Source organism: Uranotaenia lowii, chromosome 3 (assembly GCF_029784155.1).
Source record: "Uranotaenia lowii strain MFRU-FL chromosome 3, ASM2978415v1, whole genome shotgun sequence".
Classification (NCBI taxonomy): domain Eukaryota; kingdom Metazoa; phylum Arthropoda; class Insecta; order Diptera; family Culicidae; genus Uranotaenia; species Uranotaenia lowii.
This window is the reverse complement of record NC_073693.1, coordinates 139479374-139501245: the sequence shown is the minus strand read 5'-3', so window position 1 is coordinate 139501245 and position 21872 is coordinate 139479374. Positions and strand designations below refer to the sequence as shown.

The following is a 21872-nucleotide window of genomic DNA, read 5'->3' as shown; positions in this document are numbered from 1 at the left end:
TAGTCGGCAGATCATCTGCGGTGGTGAAGGTGATCTATCGCAAACTGAAACGCGAAGCCGGAAGGATTGGGTTGATGATTAATACGTCCAAGACGAAGTACATGCTGACTTGCGGATCCGAGACCGACCGAACCCGCTTGTTCAGTAATAACAAGGAAACGATCGATGGCGACGAGCTGGAGATAGTCGAAGACTTTGTCTATTTCGGCTCACTGGTGACCGCAGACAAAGACGCCAGCCGTGAGATCCGGCGGCAAGTTATCAGCGGGAGTCGTGCCTACTATGGACTCCACAAGCATCTGCGGTCGCGAAAAAATTAGCCCTCGCACGAACTGTAACCTGCGACGAGTGTTAAGAACCATTTTCGGCGGCGTGCAGGAAAACGGAGTGTGGAGGCGAAAGATGAACCACGAGCTCGCGCGACTCTACGGCCAATCCAGTAACCAGAAGGTGATGAAGGCCGGCCGGATACGCTAGACAGAACATGTTTTTTTAAACCATAGGTTTGTTTATTAAGGCATTTTACTTATAAAGTTTCATTTTGCCGATTGGATCACTTATTAATCTAGTAAAAGAGGAGCCGTAATAGTCGCGGCGACTCAACGTTAGCTTTGATTCTCGTTTGGGAGAGGGAAGGACGACTGTCCTGCAAAACAGGTATTCGCTACGGATCCGGTAGGAACAAGACAAGCAGGGGCGCAACGAGCGAGGTGACTAGGCCAAGTGGAGCGTGATCTGGCGAATGTGGGATGTCCGAGAAATTGGAGAACTGCTGCCATGGACCGAGTGAGTTTTAGGAATTATGTTCGTCAAGTTATGTCGTGAGACGGAATACTACAAAATGATTTCTTTTCGTTCCAAGCTTTTCAAACAATAAACGTTTGGTAATTATTTTTATTTAGTATTTTTCGTATCATAATGTTTCACCACATTTTCACTTGCTTGTTGAGGGACCCCAATTGCATCTAAACTTTCTATATAGGTATTTTGTATTTTGATCATCCTCTTGGTTCAATATACTTATGAGTCTACCTCTCGACTCGCGAAAGATTTTCCATGGGAAGGAAGGTGGGAAAGGGGGCTTTACTATAATACAGGCTTTAGCTCTTTCCGATTTAAGCAGTTGGGGTTTTTTTTTATTATTTAAATGGTTTATATCTATACATAATATTTTTTTGTTATCCGGTCGGGAACATGATTTTTGATGTTGTTGTTGCACGAATGCCTATAGGGAGGGTTTGTGAAATTATCACCCGATTCCTGACCTTATTTTTATAGATGTAACGGTACCAACTCGTGGCTAGATTTGACAGTTTAACTTTTGTAGTTTTTTTTATTAGTTTTCATAAAACATTGTAATATAATGCATTACAGTTCCATCATGCGGATTGAGTGTTTTCAATAGTTTATTCTATACAATTTTTTGCTTCAAACTCCTGAATCTGTTTTGTGACAGAGTTTGTGTACAGGTTATATACACCGTCTTTTCTGTTTCGTCGAATAACTTTTATTAGTGAACAAAAGCTGCTCAATTAGAAATTAAAAAAAAACAATTTTATTACTCTCTTGTACAAAACAATCAAGTGCAAAACATGTTTAGTTAAATTAAACGAAAAATTGCTCGTTTTTTTTCTGTCTATTAGTCTCTCGCACAAGGAGGAAGGCCTTTTCTGTTGAAATTTGAACTAGGGATAACATTTTTACAGATCGATAGGATTTTCGTTTGCAACGACTTTTCCTAGAGCTCGAACAGCTTCAATTTAAAAATTTCTTTGCTAGAAAAACGAAATTTGATGTTGGAAAACGGAAAAATCAGTGGTATCCACTGACATTTTTGCTAGAGTTTGCTGGTGTAGGATTTTTCAATGTTGTTGATTTTAGCTACATCTTTGTTTTTATGTTTAAATAATTGTATCAACCTGAATAAAGTTATCGATTTGTTCCATCAGGAAGAATACTTTGATTTGCTGACTTAGGAGCTTATTAACTTTAAATCAGAGCTTTCGGGTTTCAGTTTCCTCTAATATTTTTTTAAAGTTTGAGTTGAAATTGCTTCATTATATTCCTAGCTGTTTTTTTTTCATAATGTTTATATCATCTACTATTACACGAATTTGATCATTTTTGTATTATAATTGGAATATTATTAAGAAAAATACAGACTGTATCTTACATTGTTCTCATAGGTTGTTAGGGAATCATGAAGAAAAGTTATGTCACAATGATTCGGAAAAAAGTAGATCAACAAAAGTAGGATCGAGAATTCAAATTCTACCTAAAAACAAAAAGTTAACTTTACAAAACAGAACGTAGCATACTGCTTATTTACATTGTAATCTTTGATGTTCTCCGAACAAAACACCCGGCGTAACAGAAAACACACGGACCAATATGAAATGAAGAAAAACGGCTCTAACCTGCTACTGGTTATATTCCGACTAATGATAAACAACACGACTATTGTTGCTAAAAACCTGCGCCGGGTACGAATGTTCCAGCGAACTTAATTCGGATACTGACAACAGCTCAGGTGGCAAGACTGGATCCTTCCTCGGTTGCTCTCCATTGATATCGTCGTCTTTGGCTATCCACGGCTGTAAGTCCGGTGTTGGTGGTGGTATCGTCTTCCCCGCAATCCAGCCACCACTCCCTTTCCACCGTCAACGGTTTTGGCTGTTGAACTGGCACTGGTCAAAGTTCCTGCTGTTGAGCCTGTGGGTAGTACACAAGACACACACAGAATACATAGACACACCAGGTCAGCTCATGTGGACTACAACCAATGACGGACACATACGACGAACGTACGGAGGTGGATCGAGGTGAATGTTCACGTGGACTTTCGGGTGAATGTGTATACGACGATATTGGACGGATGAACGAGCAGGATGTTATTTTTGAGTCGAGTTTGTGTGATCGAGACATTCAAGATTATTGGGATACTAAAGATTGAAAAAGTTGTTCTGTTTTTCAATATTGAAAATTAAAAAAATAAATTTAAAAAATTCACCTAGAAGAGATTTCTTCAATTATATCTCGAAATAATTGAGAAATTTTCCTTATTGTGAGAAAAAGTAAGCTTATTGAAAATATCACAGTAAAAAACTATCATATAATTAAGGTTTGAAACAATATGATAACCTATTCTCAAATCTCAAAAGAATGATCGAACTGACGAATACTTACAGAAAAAAAGAAACGTGTAGCATTGGTTTGAAGTTTCGAAGCAAATTTTTTCTTATGTACCTCAAGCGCATGAAAAATTCAAATATTTATACCTAGATATTCAAATCTTTGTCATACAAGTGATTACTGATAGTTCAAAAGAAATGTTTTAGGTATCTAGCTCGGACATAAGCTAGCTTATCTAATGTACAATTTAGAATAAAAACAAGAAATTCCAACTCCAAATTATTAGGCAAACTCACTTATGCCAAACAATGATCACCCATATTCGATTCCCAGATCATTATTTCTGGTTCAACGCCAAAGCCTTGACTCGTTTCATCCGATTCATTACCACCTTAACGCAACACCCATCACCCTTCTCCGTTTACCAACAAAAACGACAGCAACAGACAGATATGGACCGACCGGTGCGACCTTGAGAAAGCTTTTTAGACAAGCGAAAATGATCCTGGAAAACACAATGTTGTGCAGAAAAAAACATGGAATTTTCCATTTGAAGTTGAGAGAAAAACGGAAAAAGAAAAAAAAGAAAAGAGAAAAAGAAACGGGAAATGGAAAGAGAAAAAACATTTGGAATCATTAGACTTAACTTAATTGTAAACGTTTACGGTTGTAGAAAAAGGTTTCCTGGAAGTTTGTAGTAGGTTCTTTGAAATAACACACCGCAACTGAATTGATGGTAGAGGGTTCATCGGAAGTTTGAAAGGGGAGTTGATGGACAGCACCGCAGGAACTGGAGGCTGCGACGTACAATTTCTTAGCATGAGGACAGAATATACATGGGTAACTTACCTTTACTTTCGGCGTGGTTCTTCTTTTTCAGATGGTGGTTTACAGCCTTCCGAGTAGCGCCGATCACTGTGGGGTTGCTCTTGCGACCGTTTTTGTTTTTCTTGCGCGGACTGTAGTCCATGTCTCGGGTGTCATCGTCATCGAAGAACTCATCATCATCTCCTCCGTATCTGACATTGGTGGTTTGACCGTTGGTGGGCCTATGATGATGGTGAACACCATTGCCGTTTGTAGTAGAATGAGTTACGGTACCATTGGCGACATTATGCACCGAAGAGGAACGTGAATTGGAGGACATCCTCGAGCGACTGCTTTGCGAAAAGTATCGCACGTTTCGTTTGCGCGAGGATTTGCGCTTGGATTGCGTGCCGTTGTTTTCAGCAGCTGAACTTAAACAGTCGGAAAAGTCCGATCCGTTAGTGGCAGTCGTGGCGGAAGATGCTAATGAGGAGGCTGTGTGGGACGAACTGCACGATGAATCATCCACTTGGCAGTAGTCTTCGTCGTCGCTGTACCGGTGGCGTTTACGTGGACTTCGTTTGGCTTTCTGCTGCTGCAGATCGTCGTGGTACTTGGCGCTGCGGGCTGTCGGTCGTATCCGTTCCCGCAGGCCAGATTTACGGCGTTTCAACAGACGGTAGTGCTGCTGCTGTGAGGAGGGAACGTCGTGGGAGGAATCGTCCACATCGCCATAGTATGGCTTGTTATTGTTATTGTTATTTCTGGCTATCACAGGAACTTTTGTATTGGTGCCAGAGTTGGCTTTTGAGTAGGGTTGATCTCGTCCGGAGTTCGGTTGAGCTCGATTCAGTCTTGATCGTTCACGGCCCTTTCCACGCGCATCTCGGCTATCATATTCCGAGCTTTCTTGTTCGTTAAAGTCACTGTCCTGTTGATCACTGCTCTCCGATTGGAAGTGCCTTCTTCGAACTTTACGCCGCTGTAATTGTACTTCTGAAACTACCGAAACAACATCAGCTTCTTCTGCATCTGTTGCTTCTTCATTTTCATAGTTTTCTTCTTCCTCTTCTTCTGCATCATTTATAAAATCGCTATCACTTTCTTCCTTTCGAATAGTATGCTTCTTCCTGCGACCACGTGAATTTTGTTTTCTGCCCTGAGTAGTGTGTCGTTTGGCTTCAACAGTTTCGTCTTCCTCTTCTTCCTCCTCATCATCCTCTTCCACCTCATCATTTCCGGAGTCTGCTTCTTCTTCGGTCTTTTCATCTTCTTCAGCCTCTACATCAGCAGCTTCCTCTTCGGATTCAACATCTTCATCCTCTTCCTCTTGACCACTTTGCTCTTCTTCGGCATCTTCTTCTTCTGCTTCCATATCTTCTTCTTCTTCTTCGCTTTCAGCATCACTGCCTTGCTCTGATCTTTCATCTACTTCCTCATTTTCCCCATTATCATCCGGAGGTTTCTTAACACCGTTTCCATTATGCTTATTAGATTTTTGTCTATCTTCACAGATATCCCTCAGAATCTGTGACTGCCGTTTTCTAAGCAAATCCATCATTGGTTTTGTGTAACCTTTAATATAGTCTTCACTCTCGATATAATCCGTTCCACTCCAGCCTCCGCATAACAGACCACTTTCCCGTTTGTTTTCTAATTCCCGAATGGCATAGGTTGGATTGCCGCTGTATCGAATCACAACCTCCTCCATCTGATCAGCCCTTTCGAACTCCTTTTCGGCACGTTCCCGGGCTATTTGATCGGGATCGGAGCTCAATATGTCAGACCAAGAAAATTTCTTCTCCTTTTTCACGGCTGATCCGTTTTTGGTGCCATTTTTGCCTCCGGCCGATGCACGCGTGCTTTCCCGTTTCGACCGCAAATTCTTAGGAGATGTCGTCTTGTTATGCAAGGTACTTTCCCTAAATGGTAACACACCCAACTTCATCATCGACTTGACGTGGTTGATCTTGTTGGTGATCTCAGCTTCTTCCGCTGTTTTAATCGGTATGCTTAGCTTGGCAATGTCTGAAACATTAAGCTTAGGACGCTGCTTCAGGTCAACATCAAGACGACGAAGCTCTTGTAAAAATAGAGAACGCAGATAATCGTAGTCTGGCCGTTCGTCGTACATCAATCCACCGACATAGTGGAGATATTCTCCCAAGTATTTGGGACAATCTTCTCCGTAAATAGTTTTCAGCATCTCACGAACATCGGTCATGAAATACTCTTTCATTCGATGAACTTGCTCCGGTTGGTTGAGCATCTTCTCATCCTTCCAGGGTAAGAATCCTTGGCTCCAGAAAACCAAGTTATAACCCAAACACTCCATATCACTTCTGCGAGCATGGGCGCCCATGTGAGCATCTCGTGAAGTGAACTCAAGAGTCCCATCATGTGCACGGCGTTGGTCCATGCAAAACGGTCGGTGACCTCCTGTAGATTCGATATACTTGGACGCCAGCCCAAAATCAATCAAATGTATACGGTCTTCAAGGGCATCTGCACCGCCAGCATCTCCATTCTTCTTCTTTTTTTTCTGATCCCTCTTATCAGATCCATTGGAAACCAACGAAGCCGCATCGCGACTAACCTGCACATTAATCTGCTTAAAGTTTTCGTTCACCTCTTTGGACGTAATGTGGTAGAAAAATGATCTACTCGTGTCTCCATCGCGCTTCTTCTTGCGTTTTTTCTTTCCTTTTTTGCCATCATTCTCATCTTCACTATCATCGCGATAGACAATGTTTTTCAGAGGTCTCAGGTAATGCGACTTTACCATATCCTGATAAGTTTCGGATTCCATTGTTCCTCCTCCACGACAAGACCGCACCGGATTACTGCCACCATACTCGATGGACAACTTTTTCGATGCAAGAACCGTCGGGGTTGAGCTGAACCCATTCTGAACGGCAGCAGCAGTCTTCTTGTTGCTTTTCATCGATGCACCACCGTGCACCGATCCATTCTTTTGATACCTTTCGAAAAAAAGCGTACTCCGAACATCCGAAAGCTCCTTGACCGGAACCTTTCCGATCATCAAATTCTCCGCCTTTATATCCGAATGCACGTAACCCTTGTCGTGGAGATGTTCCAACACGTCCAGGATTTGAAATGCAATGGTAGGAATGCTCTTCGGATCGACACGTTTGTTCCTGACAAGTGAATGGAGATCCCGCTGGTACCGTTTAAGAATCAGAAACCGGTAGCGTTCGTTTTTGAAGTAATGCGAACCGGAGGCGATATACTCCGGCATACCCGGCGGGATGGGACTGGTATCTAGAACAATATTTATGAAATTAATCATAAAAATGAATCGAAAAGGGCCATAAGTGATAGTGGAAACAACATCTTATGGATAAGGCTTTTTTACTTACCTGATTGTTTACCCGTGTTGAGCAGGGCATGAATCTCCACGAACAGCGGGCCATTGGAGTGGGGTTCAATTTTGACCACATATTTCGCATTTTCGCTTGTGACTGGTTTGAAAATATCATCCGAAGCGAGAAAGATTTCACCGAAACTTCCTTTTCCTAGATGATTATTAGAAACAGAAAAATGATTTGAATACTTTGTTAAAAATCGAATCTATAATCATAAAAACAAACCTATAGGCTTCCCGATGCGCCAGTCTTTGAGCGATAAATCTGTGAGGATGGTTCCGTCGACAAACTCCCGGGTCAGTGTAAAGCTGAAATTCAGAGCGGGGCTACCTCCGTAAGGTGTCCCGCAGAAGAAGGGCGATGATGAGTTGAAATGGTGCTGGCCGCTGCCGTTGGAGGGGGTGACATTTGCCGACGACGAAACTATCTCCACCCGTTGCCGTTTGTGCGGTGTTTCGTAATGGTGCCCATCGTTATCGGCAGATGCTGCAGCAGGCGGATGGTGCCTCTTACCCATTGCTTTTCACTCCGCAAGCGAATTGGACTCCGAACAGGCCGGAAAACCCTGGCTGGCTGGCAGTCAATTGTCCAGCGCGCTAGCCGTGCCCCTCAACTTTAGCGGTGAGTGTGCTGCTACTCAGATGGGATCGTTGCCACTGGGCGAAAAATTACCGAAGCGGAACGCGGGTTGATTTTTCTTTGTGTTTATTTACTTGATGAGTATGATACTAGCGGCCCGTCACTCGTTATTATTTGTTGCTGAAAACGGGTCCATCAGCGGTTGCGCTTCTAAAATTTTCTGCAGTCTCTTTTCGCGTTTCTTGGACCGAGCGTTTTATTTCGATCAAAATGTGGGTTCTGCGCTGTGTGTTTGTTGCACTGTTTGTGGAGAGAAAAAGGTAAAAAACAACGATTTAGTTGAGTGAAACTTTTGCAAGCATGAACGTTTTTTATTATGCTCTGCTAGTTCTGACGGTTGAAATGCGACGGTTTTCGAATAAGCGAGTTTGTCCAGTTAGCCGGATTTAAGCGTAATGTAATGCGATCCCGCGGTATTGGTTACGGAAATAAATATACCTAGAAGGCATTTGATATTGCACGTTTTTGGATTCATTTTACTGTTGTTTTGGTTGGACAGGTTTGACACCATATGGATGTAATCTGGATACATACATGATTTTTCCTCATTAAAAAAGGAAAATTTGAGATAAAAACTGATATCTACCTGAATCGATAACCTTTTTAATCGAGTCATGTGGCAATCAGGTTTCAGTATAAAAAATTATCGTATTCCTGGATTACTCAAACTTTTTGTCGTTTGCATGTAATGGGCCAATAAGTTGGCGGTAGTTTAGTTTAGCCTAATGCCCTAATGTAATCAGACCAGTCGTGTCTGGTGGTTTGTAAACGACGATCGGGGATCGAGTCCCGCTGCCTTCAACTAAATTAAGGAAGTTTTGTAAGTTCACGGACGTTAAAATTAACACACAACGAAAAATGTTATTGTAAACGTTATCTACGGAATTATAAAACAATGAAAAATATCTCTACGGAGTATAAAAGGTTGTATACTCTACGGAGTTGGTCATATATAACTGGACCATCATAGGAGCTAGTCGATAAAGCATTTCCGAATCGTACTTAAAAATAGCATATGGGAATAGAAACCTATTAGATTCTGACTGAATCGATCGACTGTGCACCGAACCGAGGATTACCGTGGAATCCTTCAAAAATGGAGCAACTGAACGACCTTGTCTTGGCTGACGATATTGGTTTGCTCGCCCAAACACAACCGGATATGCAGAGCAAACTCGACGACCTCACCGAAAGTGCCAAGGCAGCAGGTCTCAAAGTCAATATCAGAAAGACCAAGTCGATGGAGATCAACACAGGGAATCCCTCCAGTTGCATGGTAGCTGGGCAACAAGTTGAGAAAGTGGAGTGCTTCCAGTATCTTGGTAGCCAGATAACGCCTGATGGTGGCAGGAAAGACATCGAAACCCGGATCAGAAAGGCCCGATTTGCGTTTGCGAGTCTCCGAAACATCTGGCGTTCACGCCAGATCTCTGGCGCTCACGCCAGATCTCTCTACGAACAAAAATCCAAATCTTCAACTCAAACGTCAAATCCGTATTGCTGTACGGGTGCGAAACTTGGTGTATATGCGTTTACGGCGCAAAAACTGCAAGTATTTGTAAACCGCTGCCTGCGGAACATCATCCGCGCTTGGTGGCCTTGCAACTGGATCTCGAATGAGGAACTACATCGCCGGTGCCATCAAAGGGCGCTAGAAATCGAGATTCGGGAACGTGTAGCATTTTGATTTGGGCACCACTGATCTAGAGTCCAAGAAAAAACACTTGCCAAAGCTCTAACGAACGAGTGGAGAAACCCGAGGAACCTGAAAAAACCCGATCGTCGACCGTTGAAGTGATCGAGCGTCTGCCGAAAACTGCCCAAGTAAAGAAGTGATAAAAGGGCAGCAGCCAATGCGCGCGGGGATCATTCAGTCTCTGGGCCTTCTCCCGTGCGGTCGACAGTGCGACCAAGTGAGTTTTCGTTCGTCATGTTTTGTTGGGCGTGTGTTCCTGGCTTGGTGATTCGTTGCGGATGTTGGGTGCCGATCAGCCACCGAAGGCTAAGGGAGCAGCGCGAGTCACGGGACGAAGAGTGCGGGAGCGATCGGGGTGTCGAGGCCGTTCCACCCTTAATAATTTTGACCGCTTCACGCGGAAAAGGCAATTTTCATTGCCACCACAAGATAACGGAAAGAGTATTAAAATCATATTCGATCGCTCTTGCCAGCCGAGCTTCGAGACGGAAAAAGGCCGCGTAAGTTGAAAATCATTATGCTGTTTGGTGCGCTTCTCACTAAGCCGTGGGATTCCACAGGATCCCAGCGGCCTTTTTTTTATGGAATGCTTTTGGAAGTACTTCTCATCGATCCGGTTCAACCAACGGAAGCCGCTCCTGCCGGTCCGGAAGTTGGAACCGTGAGCGCTCACGAAGTAGTGTTTTTTTTTATAATTGGCCAAATCTTAATTGTATAATTGTGAATTAATAATATAATGTTACTACTAAAAGTTGTTGAGCTTTGGATCGAAATGGTGTCCTCATAACTAGCTACGGACCACGACTTCCCGCTAGCCGCCGGGCAAACAAACGGAAATGTTGGCAAATTTCTCGGTAAATTTGGCGCTTAAGCCTTCATTTTTTTCGGACCTTTCGGCCCATAAGTTTGAAACATGCTTTTTTGCAACATAAAACGTTACAAACGTAAGTGGAGATGGATTGGGCACACGCTGCGAAGATGAAAACGAGATTTGCAGAGAGGCGCTGGATTGGAATCCAGAAGGTCATCGAAGAACCGGCATACCCAGAAACTCGTGGCGGCGAAGCCTAGCCTTGACTGAATTTTGACTGGGACTGGGAGAATCTTGACTGGGAGAATCTTGACAGGGATCGTCAACAGTGGAGGTCTTTTACCACGGCCCTATGCACCGGAGGATCGGCGCGGGATCATTAAGTAAGTAAGTAATAGAAACCTATTATTTATGATATGCGGTTTGTAAGAAGGACTAGAAAGTCTGAGGGTTGAACATTTTTGGCACGAAATTGACCTCATTGTCCGCATACCACTTCAGCACGTCCTACACGCAGAGAAAACTTGGATTTTGAAACAAAACAAAACTGACTTTGATTCAAAACACTCAGTTTTTTTAATCAAACTCCTGTTTTCTTTGAATCAATGAACTCTCGTTCTGATTCAAATGAATAATTTTTGAAAGAAAGAATTAATTTTTTGAACCGAATAATTTTGGAATTTGATTTTAAACAAATTCTTTGATTCAAAAGACATTTTTTCAATTGCATATGTCTTTTAAAACAAAGTAAATTTTCTTTCAACCAAAGAAAAATGTTTTCAACAGAAAGGAATAATTTCTTTAAGTTAAAACTTCAAACTTAGAAGATAATTTGGATTGAGCAAGTACCGAATTTCGAATTAAGTTTCGCCGGTCGTGTTAAAAATCAAAACTAGTGAATCAGAGATAGCTATTTAGGAGGATTCAGAATGAGGAATGCATACCATGGTAAGTGCGTGTTAATCCATTAGTCAAAAAGTGAATATTTAAGATTTTATATAAACTTTTGCATTGTTACAGGACCACGGCTGATTCCGCCCAAAATCCAGCGGTCTGATTATCTTCGGGCCGATCTTCAGCGGCAATCACCAGTTGGATGACCGGAGTTGCTTCCGGAAGTTTATTGAGCGGTCCAAGAAGAATGCCCTCAGGCCAAAATTTAGGACCGGTTAATTCCATTATAGTGAACCAGTATTCGTGTTAAGTTTGTAATAAAAATGAATTTAAGATGTAAATTGTTTCTTTTTATTGTTCAAAATTCCTAATTGGAACTTCTGAACAACAGAAAATATTTTTCCAATTGGAATAAAAGGAAAATATTTCAATGAACCAATCCTTTTAAATCTAAATCTAAATTACATTGTAGCAAACGAAAACAACTTTGCATCAAATGAAACTGTTTTTTGTTTCAAAGCATTAAGATTTTGACTCAAAGATTTTTCAAAAGAAAAATTCTTTGAAACAAAGGAAAATGTCCTTGAACTAATGGAGTTTTTATTTATCCCAAAATCAAAGGAAAAAATCCTTTGTTTTTGCGGCACTTTCCTTTGAAATAAAAAATCTTTTTTCTGCGTGTAGGAGTAGTGGCATGAGGCCCAATCCGGCCAGAAGATTGTTAGGACATTATGGGCCTTCAGGAGAGGAAGCAGCCGCTTCTGGAGGCACTCTATCATGTACACCTGTCCGTTTTCATTGTGTCCTGGGTCACGAAAGGTGCACTCCGCTTCCCGCACGTGCAGATGGCTTGCCAAATTAGGAATTTATTCACAAATTTGGACATCTTCTGAGTTCAGGTACAAATCGGTCGAAATCAATTGGAAAGAGACAGGAGATCAACTGTCAATCCATTTCTACTTGTTTCGACCCATTTCGACCAGACTTCATTGAACAGACTTGATATAGATTAGATCAAGAGAGACACTTTCGGCCTAAGGTCGACGATGTTCCAATCGCTAAAGCATCATGTAGCGATGTGAGGGCATGAGTGATGATGGATTTTTTAAGGGATGAATAAGCCGTAGACGCCCGTCCCGGAAAAAATACCGTATTTCAATCAATGTTCCGAAAATCAATCAAAACAAACACTCAGGATGCGTTTCCTGTTGGAAACATTCTGATTGTATAATGGGATAGCGCCTCTCGCAACTGCTTCGTCTGGCTGGTATGCAATCTCGATCAGCGCTCCTATCAGCTATGCAAACCGAGTCGCATCATTCAGAATTATCGGTTTAACAAACATCGCATATCGGAGATGAGTGAGATACAAACTGATCCATTCTGAATGTAGCTCACTCAGTATCTGCCTGAATCATATGAAATTCAAAATTATTTTTTGCAGGACGAGAAAAATCAAACAGTTGTGCGGGACACCATAAATTCTCAGTAGTTTTAACGTGACGGACGACGTTTTAATGAGAGAACTTGTAAAAATTGAAAAACACGGCGAAAGTGAACATCTTTCCCTCACAAACACAACTACAATTTGATTTTGATCATACTGATGTTAAAAAACGTTATAACAACAAATAAATTTATTAATTTGCTATATATCAAATCAAATAAAATACGCTATTGATCGGCTTCATGTATCACTCACTCACTTCCTGATCCATTCACTCCTGATCGAAGACCAACAAGATTCGCCATATGCATTGCGCATTGGTGAGATTCCAATTTGATGATGGTGCTGCACTGTTTTGACAGCAAGCATCGTGCGAGGTGATCTGTATTTTAGCGATGAATTGAACGATCGATGATCGGGTAGGTCCGGTAGCAATCAATAACGAAACCCGACCGCTGTACGTTCAGGTGCGAAGTGCAATCAGAAACATTCAGTGAAAATGAGTGATTTTCGGAACACTAATTTCAATCTTGCTAAATCATTGAATTCAACATGTTAAACCCTGAAAAGATTATGAAAATAGGATAAAGACCTAAATTTTGCTGATCGGTTTTCTTTTGTTAGCGCGGATTAATAACCGACAAGTCTTAACTTATTAAGAAAAATGAATGATCTCCAAGCTTTTCTGATAATGTTATTATTACCTAGTAGACAGGTCAAAGTTTATAGGATATGAAATCTACATAATTTCCTAATAAAAATATATAAAGAACTTCTATTACAGGGCATTTAAATTCCCAAAACATTAACCACCATCGCTCAATCTTACACCAGAGGCAGGAAGCACCGTGTCCTCAGCGTGTAGAGACGACATACCTAATAATAATAATGAAAAGAGGGACTGAAAGGTAAAAATGGCAAATAGCACAAACCCACGGTTGAATTCGCAAACCCATCACAAACACGCAATCGTATACCAAAACCAACCGAACCAAACTAAACGAAACCAGAAACGCAGGAAACCTAGGGAAAATATCAAAACATAAAACCAGTGAATAGTAGAAGATGGAAAGAAGAATTGAAAAACGCGGGTTCACGACCACATCCGCGAAAGACGGCGGCCACGGTTACCAGTACAGGGCCATCTTTTATGTGCGAGACGAGTGTATGTTTTGTCGAATCGAGGAATAGAGATGTGCGTGAAATGCCACCATCCGCCACCGACGGTTTTGTGATACCGTCAATGTTTTTTTTTCTCCTCCTTCTCATATCTCGGTCGGTCGGTTGAACTGCAGGCAGAATGGACGGAGATTGAGCCATGTACAAGCAAAGCAAAGCAACCTCTTTCGGCGTGTCGCCGTCCTTTGGTTTGGGTCGGTTCTGGTTGGGGATTTTGGATGAAGAAGGTATCCGCGACCATTTTACTTCGCACCGTAATGGCGACCGTCGACGTCGACGACGACTGGGTTCGTGGAAATAGACGGACCATCGATGCCGTATGTCTCGTCGTCCGTCGGCTGCTCCACATGACCGCATGTATTATAACAGATAATAATTTCAACTACTTGGGCTGGATGTTTGTTGTTGTTGTTCTTCTTACTCGCAATGGTGGCCCACAAGTAAGTACCGACGTTCGTGCGAAAGTCGAGAAAACCGTTGAATCCGTTGTTGCATGTGCACGTAATCATCGGCGGTTCATGTGTATGCGCAGCACTCATGTAGGAGTTAGCCTAATTCGGTTTCGTTACCCATCGAGATTGGCTGCGCTCGGTGGAGGTCATCATCGTTATTGGGAAATGCACTTCTTCCAACTGTACTGTAAAGACTCGCCGTCGGTTGCGATAGTGCTCTAGCCTGCCCGATGTTTGGTGCAACACGGTGGCCCCATGAACGTTGATTGGTTCCTACATTTCCTATTACGGGATTGCGATCGAGAGGTTATCGTCCTGCATGCCGGCTTAGAACTGATACCTTTGTACGTATCAAAATGAGGATGCTACGATTTGTGTTCGAACAAAACAAATCAATATACGTTTCCGACGGTTTGTAAACGGCTTCCTTGACCTCAGAGTTGTGTTGTTGGTTTTGTGTTTTTGTTTTGTTCCTATAGCTATCTTGTCAATCGTAGGAAGATTTGCAATGTACATAACTGGTGTTAATTCAAATTTATTTGTTTTTAGAAACATGTAACGGTGAGCTTAAGGATCTAACAGAATTGTGGCGTTCTGGACATAGTTTAATATTATAGGACAGGTGTGGTTGGCTATGCCTCTGGCTCTCACATCCATAATAGTATATGAATAGACTATCTCTCATCATCAGCGATAGCAATCGCTAGCACAACTGGTCATTGAAGTGTCTAGGTATCGATGATGTCCCTCGTGTCTAGGTATCGAAATGAACCCTTAATTCCATAACAGGGTCCAACAGTTTACAACCCTTTTTGAAAGATTTAACTGTATATCAAATTAGTGGTAATTGGAAATTTAACAGATTTTACGCAGCGTATTAGCAAATCAAAATTGAGGCGCTTAGGATCAGAGGGGTGCAAGTGCCGAAATGATGATTTCGAGAAAACAAGTCTCAAAGTTTTTTTTTCTAAATCAAAATTATCGAATCAATTTTTCTACTAAATTTTCGATGGAGTGTGTCTCATGAGGTCTAAAATGAACGATTCTGAGGAAAAACCAAAGTTTTTGCGATATTTATGTTAAAACGGCGAACCACTTTTATTGATATTTTTCACTTGCACCCTTCTGATCCCAAGAATGACACTTGCACCCCTCTGACTCCAAACAATATGATAGCATCCTTTTGGAACCTGTATGTAACGAGTATTATTTTCAGTACGATACTAGGTGTTTTGTTTTTGTTCACACATTTAATTTTCTGCGTTTTCGGGCTTCAAATTTCTATGCAACTTATAATGAACGAGGTTTGCAAGTTGCACTATCCTAATTCCCAGAATTTGTTGAAAACTTTCAATCTCTCTTTTTCCTTAATGGATATACAAGAATACCTGCATATGTGTTCATTTATTGAAATCAACTGTTTAGCTGGTCGCTTTTTCCGGTAGAACCAACGTACGCTTCCCCTTGGTTTCGTAACTTTTTTCGCAAGATGAGTTTCCAGACTGCCTGATTTCGTTGGCGTTTTTGGGGTCTTGATGAATGGCCAGTTGACTCTCCAGGAATGGACTCATTCTCGCTAGCAACTGCAGCAGCAGCAACTTCTGATTCTCCAGAAGAACCGTGGATGTTTAATTTTTCTTTTTTTGGTCTAATTATACCAGGCCTCTTTCCAAAACAGTTATGTAAATATTCCTTAAAAGACATAATGTATTTTTTTATAAACTACCTGTCGAACGACCCATCTGAACTTTTCGAAGTTTCATTTTGTTTCGTGGGATAGTATGTGACATCATGATCAGAGCCTGTCGAAAACTCTGAATCCTCTGAGCTTTCATCCGAGAGATTTTTCTTAGATACATTTGCCAAAAAATTATTGTTAAGTGCGTTTTGTGTTTGCCTTTTATCCCTATTAGCATTGGCTAAATTTGCCATAAAAAATAGTTTAGAATTTTTTGTATACATAACAATGAGATTTTCATGCCGACGAAGTTACGCCTGAATCTATTTTCATCACTTCTCTATCTGAGGACTTTGGATTATCCTGGTCAAAACCAGTAGAAAATCCTAGTATGAGCTAGATGATGTTGTTTTCAACTGACAAAAATGTATACGTTCTAATAAAATTAGCCTAAAAGTATAATCCTTTGGTGTCACCAAACGAAACAGGATTATCATTGACACGTTTTTTTATAAATAGCTTAAAAATATCGAAATAATTTTTCTTTTGACCTGTGTCTTCTACAGAATGTTAATCTATACTTTAACTATCCAAAAAACAGTTAATCTCAGTTTTGATAAAAAATCATTTGCACCCCTCTGATCCTAAGTGCCTCAATTTGTCTAATTTATTAAGTTTTGAGTAATCGACGGTTTTTTTACACGGATTTCACGAATTAACACGGTTTTTGAGAGAAAATAGTCCTTTTCAAAGGAACACACTTTGAATCTTTTCGAAGTTGGGCTGAGATTTGAGACTTGACACCTGAGACTTAAGAAATTAGATATGAGACATTAGACTTAGACGTTAGACCTGAGACTTGAGACCTGGTCTCAGGCCTCATGTCTCAGTTTTAATGTCTCTTGTCTCAGGTCTAATGTCTCAGGTCTAATGTCTCATGTCTAATGTCTCAAGTCTCATGTCTAATGTCTCAGGTCTAATGTCTCAGGTCTAATGTCTCATGTCTTATGTCTCATGTCTAATGTCTCAGGTTGCATGTCTAATGTCCCATTGCTCATGTCTCAGGTCTAATGGCTCATGTCTCAGGTCTCAAGTCTCATGTCTCAGGTCTCAAGTCTCATGTTTAAAGTCTCAGGTCTCATGTCTAATGTCTCAGATCTAATGTCTCATGTCTCAGGTCTCATGTTTAATGTTTTAGGTCTCATGTCTAATGTCTCATGTCTCAGGTCTAATGTCTCATATCTCAAGTCTCAGGTCTCAAGTGTCATGTCTTAAGTCTGAAGTCTCAGGTCTCAGGTGTCATGTCGAAAGTCTCGGGTCTCAAGTATCAGTTTTCAGGACTGATGTCTCAAATGTCAGGTCTCAAGTCTCAGGTACCAGAGTAAAAAAAACCTTACTATACAACACAACAAGCCAGGGTGAAAATAGTTTTACAATCTGTGTTTGAGAATCATATACCAAGTGCGGACATATCTTTATACGAAATGTAGCTTTTAATGGCAGTTATTAGTTATTAATCTTTGACTTAGAACTGACCAGAGAGATACTATTGACACAATTTTCAAATCCAAACTGATTGTTAAACCTCAGAAGAACACAGATCTTTTATATCTTTTCCTTCATTTCTGGGCCTCCGATCGGTGGTCAATTGTTCCTCGAACCGCTTAATCACTCGCGACACCGTGGCATTCGCGATTCCCAACGTTTGAGCGATGGAACGATGCGAGAGATCCTTGTTCTCGTGATGAATGCGCAAGATTTTATCACGCACGAGCTGTTCTTTCGACTCCATTTCCGCGAGTTTTGATCACAGGACTTTAGAACATGCAGGATGTAAACAATGCACTCTGAACTACATCCGCTCAAATTTTCATTAAATTCTGTCCAACGGTTAAAAAGTAAGAGCAATTTCATAGTGTGGCCATTTCATCGTGGACACCCTTTAGCAAGAAGAACACTGGAGGCAGCGTTGCCAACCTTCCAGATTTTTCTGGAATCTTCCAGATTTTTATGTGTCATCCAGAAATACAGACCTCATGTTGTCTGGTCCAGACTTTTCATAGATTATCCAGATTTGTCCAGAAATTTCAACAAGCTCAACGTTTAAAAAATACTATTGAAATTCCATAGCTCAACACTCAATTTACTGTGAATTAGAATACAGATGTTATTTTGCCAGCTGAATGGGTCTAAGCTTTCGATCACATAGACTCTGACATTGATTATTTTCATGATCCCTAGACTACAATATTTCGATCCGGCGAACAAAAAAAAAAAAAAAAGTCGTCAACTATAAAATTAGCCATCCAGACTTTTCCAGAAATTTTTTTCAAAATCTTCCAGACATTTCTGAAAAACGGTTGGCATCCCTGACTGGAGGTGGAGTTTAAATTGCTGTTAAATCCAATTTCCATGCGCTGCTCAATTACAATGACTCCAATTTGAACCAAAGTAACAAGGTTCACAATTTTACAGGGTGGATTTGATTTAAATCAAAGTGATTTAAATCATGATTTAAATCACGATTTAAATCACTTGATTTTGATCAGTGATTTAAATCAAAGTTTCTAAGTGAATAAAATTCCCTGAAATTTAGTGAGTATGGAATGGTTTTCTTCATTTTTTCACGTTTTTAAGCATCGAAGCATCCCCTCGGAAATTGAGAATTGATTTTTTTTTCTTGCTCCTTGTGATATTCCAAAAGTTGTAATTGATGCCGAAAGCTTGTCCACGTAGAAGGGGGTTGGAGTTTGGATAATGTCCACGTGGACATACTTCATAAATATTACTCAAATTTAATTCAATGCATATATTTTGGTATGAAGATGACATTGGCCAAAAATGTCCGCTCAAGTATGCTCAAAATAATTTTTGTTCATTTCTTTCAATTAAACTGAAAACATTTTCTTTTCTTTTTTTTAATAAAGTCATCCGATTTGCTTATATTTCAACGCTCAACTTTTTTGAAAGTTATGAAATAGAATTTATTCTATTTGTTGGGTCTTTTGATTTCTCTGAACCAAGAGAAAAAGATGGCTGATTGAGTGCTAAATTCTAACTCGTAGCCCGTCTTTCAAAAGTATTTGGTAAATTTCGATAATATTTTCATTCAGTAAAGGAATTGCTCATTTTTTAATGATATTAACCATTTTAATTTAAAAAGCTTTAAAAATTTGTATTCAAACTATAAAATTAAACGAGGACAGTGGAAAACATGCATTACAAAGGAGTAAGCTTACGAAGGAATTTAACAAAATTTTCCGAGAAAACCGTCAACCGTTTCAAGTCGTTAGATACAAAATCGAATCGATGTGGATAAAGTTTGAAAAACATTGGTCTTTGATGAATGTTGAAAACCTTAATTCATGAATGTTACACTTATACAGAGTTGTTAAACTCAGCTTTATCACATGATAAAAAAAATCTTCGGATGCTAAAAGAGTTTCCTGAAATGCAATTTATAGAACAAATGCTATTTAAATAAAAAAAAATCTGATTTAAATCAAAAAAATCCGATTTAAATCAAAAAAATCTGATTTTTTTGATTTTTTTGAAAAAATCATTGATTTTTATCCACCCTGCAATTTTAAACACTATTGGGTCGAAACTAAAGAATTTTTTAAGATAGTTTAAATGGGAGTTCTAAATCAGCCCGAGGCTGAAAGTCTCTATAATAAAGAAAAAAAAAAAAGTTCTAAATCAACTTTCTTCAAGACTGTGATTTTTTTTCTTCCTGAGTTCAATAAATTCTTGTTTCTGAGATTGTTTCTTTTAGAGTACTAAAAAATTCTTGAGTAGAATTTTCGGCTCGACAATTAAACTGCTTTGATAAAGGCACAATGAGTTCTGTTTTATTTTTCTACTGTATACTAGGTTTTGATTCGTGTTTTTCTAGAGTTGAATAGTCGAAACCTGTTCAATATCTATTGCTTCTACTCATTATTGACGATTAAAGTGTATCACTATAAAATAGATTAATCGTCAACAGAGGCTTATAAGCGAAATAGACACCTTACACCAAAAAGGCTGTTCGTGACACGTCTGACCAGACCTAATTTTTTTAAATGCCTAGTTATAATGAGTAGATAGTAGTTTAAAATATAAAATCCTGTTTTTAGAAACTTTACTTTGTTGGAAAAAAAGAACAACAAAAACAGATAGAAAACATCAAACATGGAATTTTCCAGGGTTTACATTAATCAATAAACCCCACGATAGGAACACACAACTACCAAAATCAAAAGTCAAGAATCGGTCAAAATAAAACACCTTCTAGAGCAGACGCACACATCACGTTTGGCTGATGAAAATGGAACCAACTTTCAATCGCTACAAGAGCGTTTCTAGAGAAAAAGGAAAAACGGTTTTCAAATCTTCGTTTTACATCAGTCGAAAACACGAGATAAAAAAAAACAACAAAAATAGCTTTCACTGAAAATCGAAAATACCCAAACTTGAGAACTGCCACCCGCCAAACCTTAGTTCAAGATTGACAACTCAAGTTTGTGAAAAAATCACAGCATGCCAATACGCCAAACTTGTCCTTCAAGCGGAGAACTCTTTTTTTGGGGGTTTGTGTTGTTAGCGAAATTGATTCTGCTACCTCCATCGTGGCAGATTTAGGTTTGGGGGGTAAGTTCAAAGCGAGGAACTGTTTTTTTTGGGGGATAACTTTTGTTCCCGCTTCATCCGCAAAAGGTTTCGCATATACGATGATGTGGCTGCCTCTCTCAACATCTCTCCGGTGGTCGAGCGGTTAGCATTCTGAGATGGTAATCGCAGAGCCATTGCAGGTATGGGTGTGATTCCCGTACCTGCAGTAATTTTTTTTATTTTGATTTCCATTTTATTGCGGTATCAGATTTTGGGGGGTGAGTTCTTCATTAAAAGCTTAACTTTGAGCTATGCCACCAATAGCCAAACCTGTAGGGAGGGAGTATCATTCGGGTTGGCGGGGAAAGTTCTCAAGTTTGGGTATTTTCGAGGTTCAGTGTTGCCCCTGTTCGGCTGAAAAACTGAAAGCATCGAACCGACTGCAGGCTGGCTGGTTTCTGACAGTTTTTCTCGTTCTCTTTTGGTCGCATCTTTCACGTGGAATTTCGTTCCAATGTGTTGGTGTCGTGAGGCTCCTGCTCTGGCTGCCTTCACTCACACTACTAATCAGCTGTTCGTTACACGCATAGTATACGCAATCGATTAAAAACCAACCCAACGAAAGAAAACGATGTTCGATTTTCCTTCCCATCAGCAGGGACGAACCCCTTCTCGAAGCAATCAATGAATGAACTGGCCCTAGCCAAAGGAGACGATTTTATTATACCGAGAAGAAAATGGAAGGAAACTTTCAAATTTGAAAAATCGATTTTTCCAGACCCTGTTCACCTTACCTGATTTTGCGATGTCCCTTCCGGAATCAGCAATTTTCTGCAAAACTTTTGCCAAGTTTGTTGCCAGCCACAGCACCTAGCCAGCAGCAGCCATTCATGTCGTTTTCCTTATTCTTCAATCGGATCGAACGAACAGCACTCTCGTCACAGTATTGAAAATTTTCAGAACAACTTTTTTCGATTCACTTTTTTCGGTGCAAATACGATCACTCGTGACCCAAAAATACTCCCAATCACTGGCAAAACTTTTCCTACAATCACTTACACTAATTTTAGCCCGAAATTTGCCGTTTTTAAGCCCTCAAATTGCACTACATTTCCACGGCGACTTTCTTTGCGAGCAACTCGAAATCTTTTCCTCGAC

The 21872-nt window shown here is 40.3% G+C and overlaps 1 protein-coding gene across 4 annotated transcripts; it reads right to left on the bottom strand.

The window, feature by feature from the left end:
• Window positions 1–880: 880 nt before the first annotated feature.
• LOC129751395 (uncharacterized) lies at window positions 881–21872 on the bottom strand. Of its 4 annotated transcripts, XM_055746879.1 has the most exons (6): window positions 21509–21872; window positions 7551–8204; window positions 7320–7475; window positions 3982–7221; window positions 3853–3929; window positions 881–3637 (listed from the first exon to the last, which is right to left on the bottom strand). In XM_055746879.1, the coding sequence occupies exons 2-6, from the start codon at window positions 7840–7842 to the stop codon at window positions 3554–3556; spliced, it is 3849 nt and encodes a 1282-aa protein (XP_055602854.1). In that variant the 5' UTR covers window positions 7843–8204; window positions 21509–21872; the 3' UTR covers window positions 881–3553. The 4 variants fall into 4 exon arrangements, with proteins under 4 accessions (XP_055602854.1, XP_055602857.1, XP_055602856.1 ...); XM_055746882.1 differs by lacking the exon at window positions 3853–3929; XM_055746881.1 differs by lacking the exon at window positions 3853–3929 and having other exon boundaries at window positions 881–2712.

Bases quoted from the DNA above. Each gene is read 5' to 3' on its own strand.
- LOC129751395 (XM_055746879.1), bottom strand. From the start codon at position 7,842: ATGGGTAAGAGGCACCATCCGCCTGCTGCAGCATCTGCCGATAACGAT. The intron at 7,476-7,550 runs GTTTGTTTTTAT...ATAATCATCTAG, and splicing joins GCGCATCGGGAAGCCTATAG to GAAAAGGAAGTTTCGGTGAA. The intron at 3,930-3,981 runs GTAAGTTACCCA...TGTACGTCGCAG, and splicing joins GAACCACGCCGAAAGTAAAG to CCTCCAGTTCCTGCGGTGCT.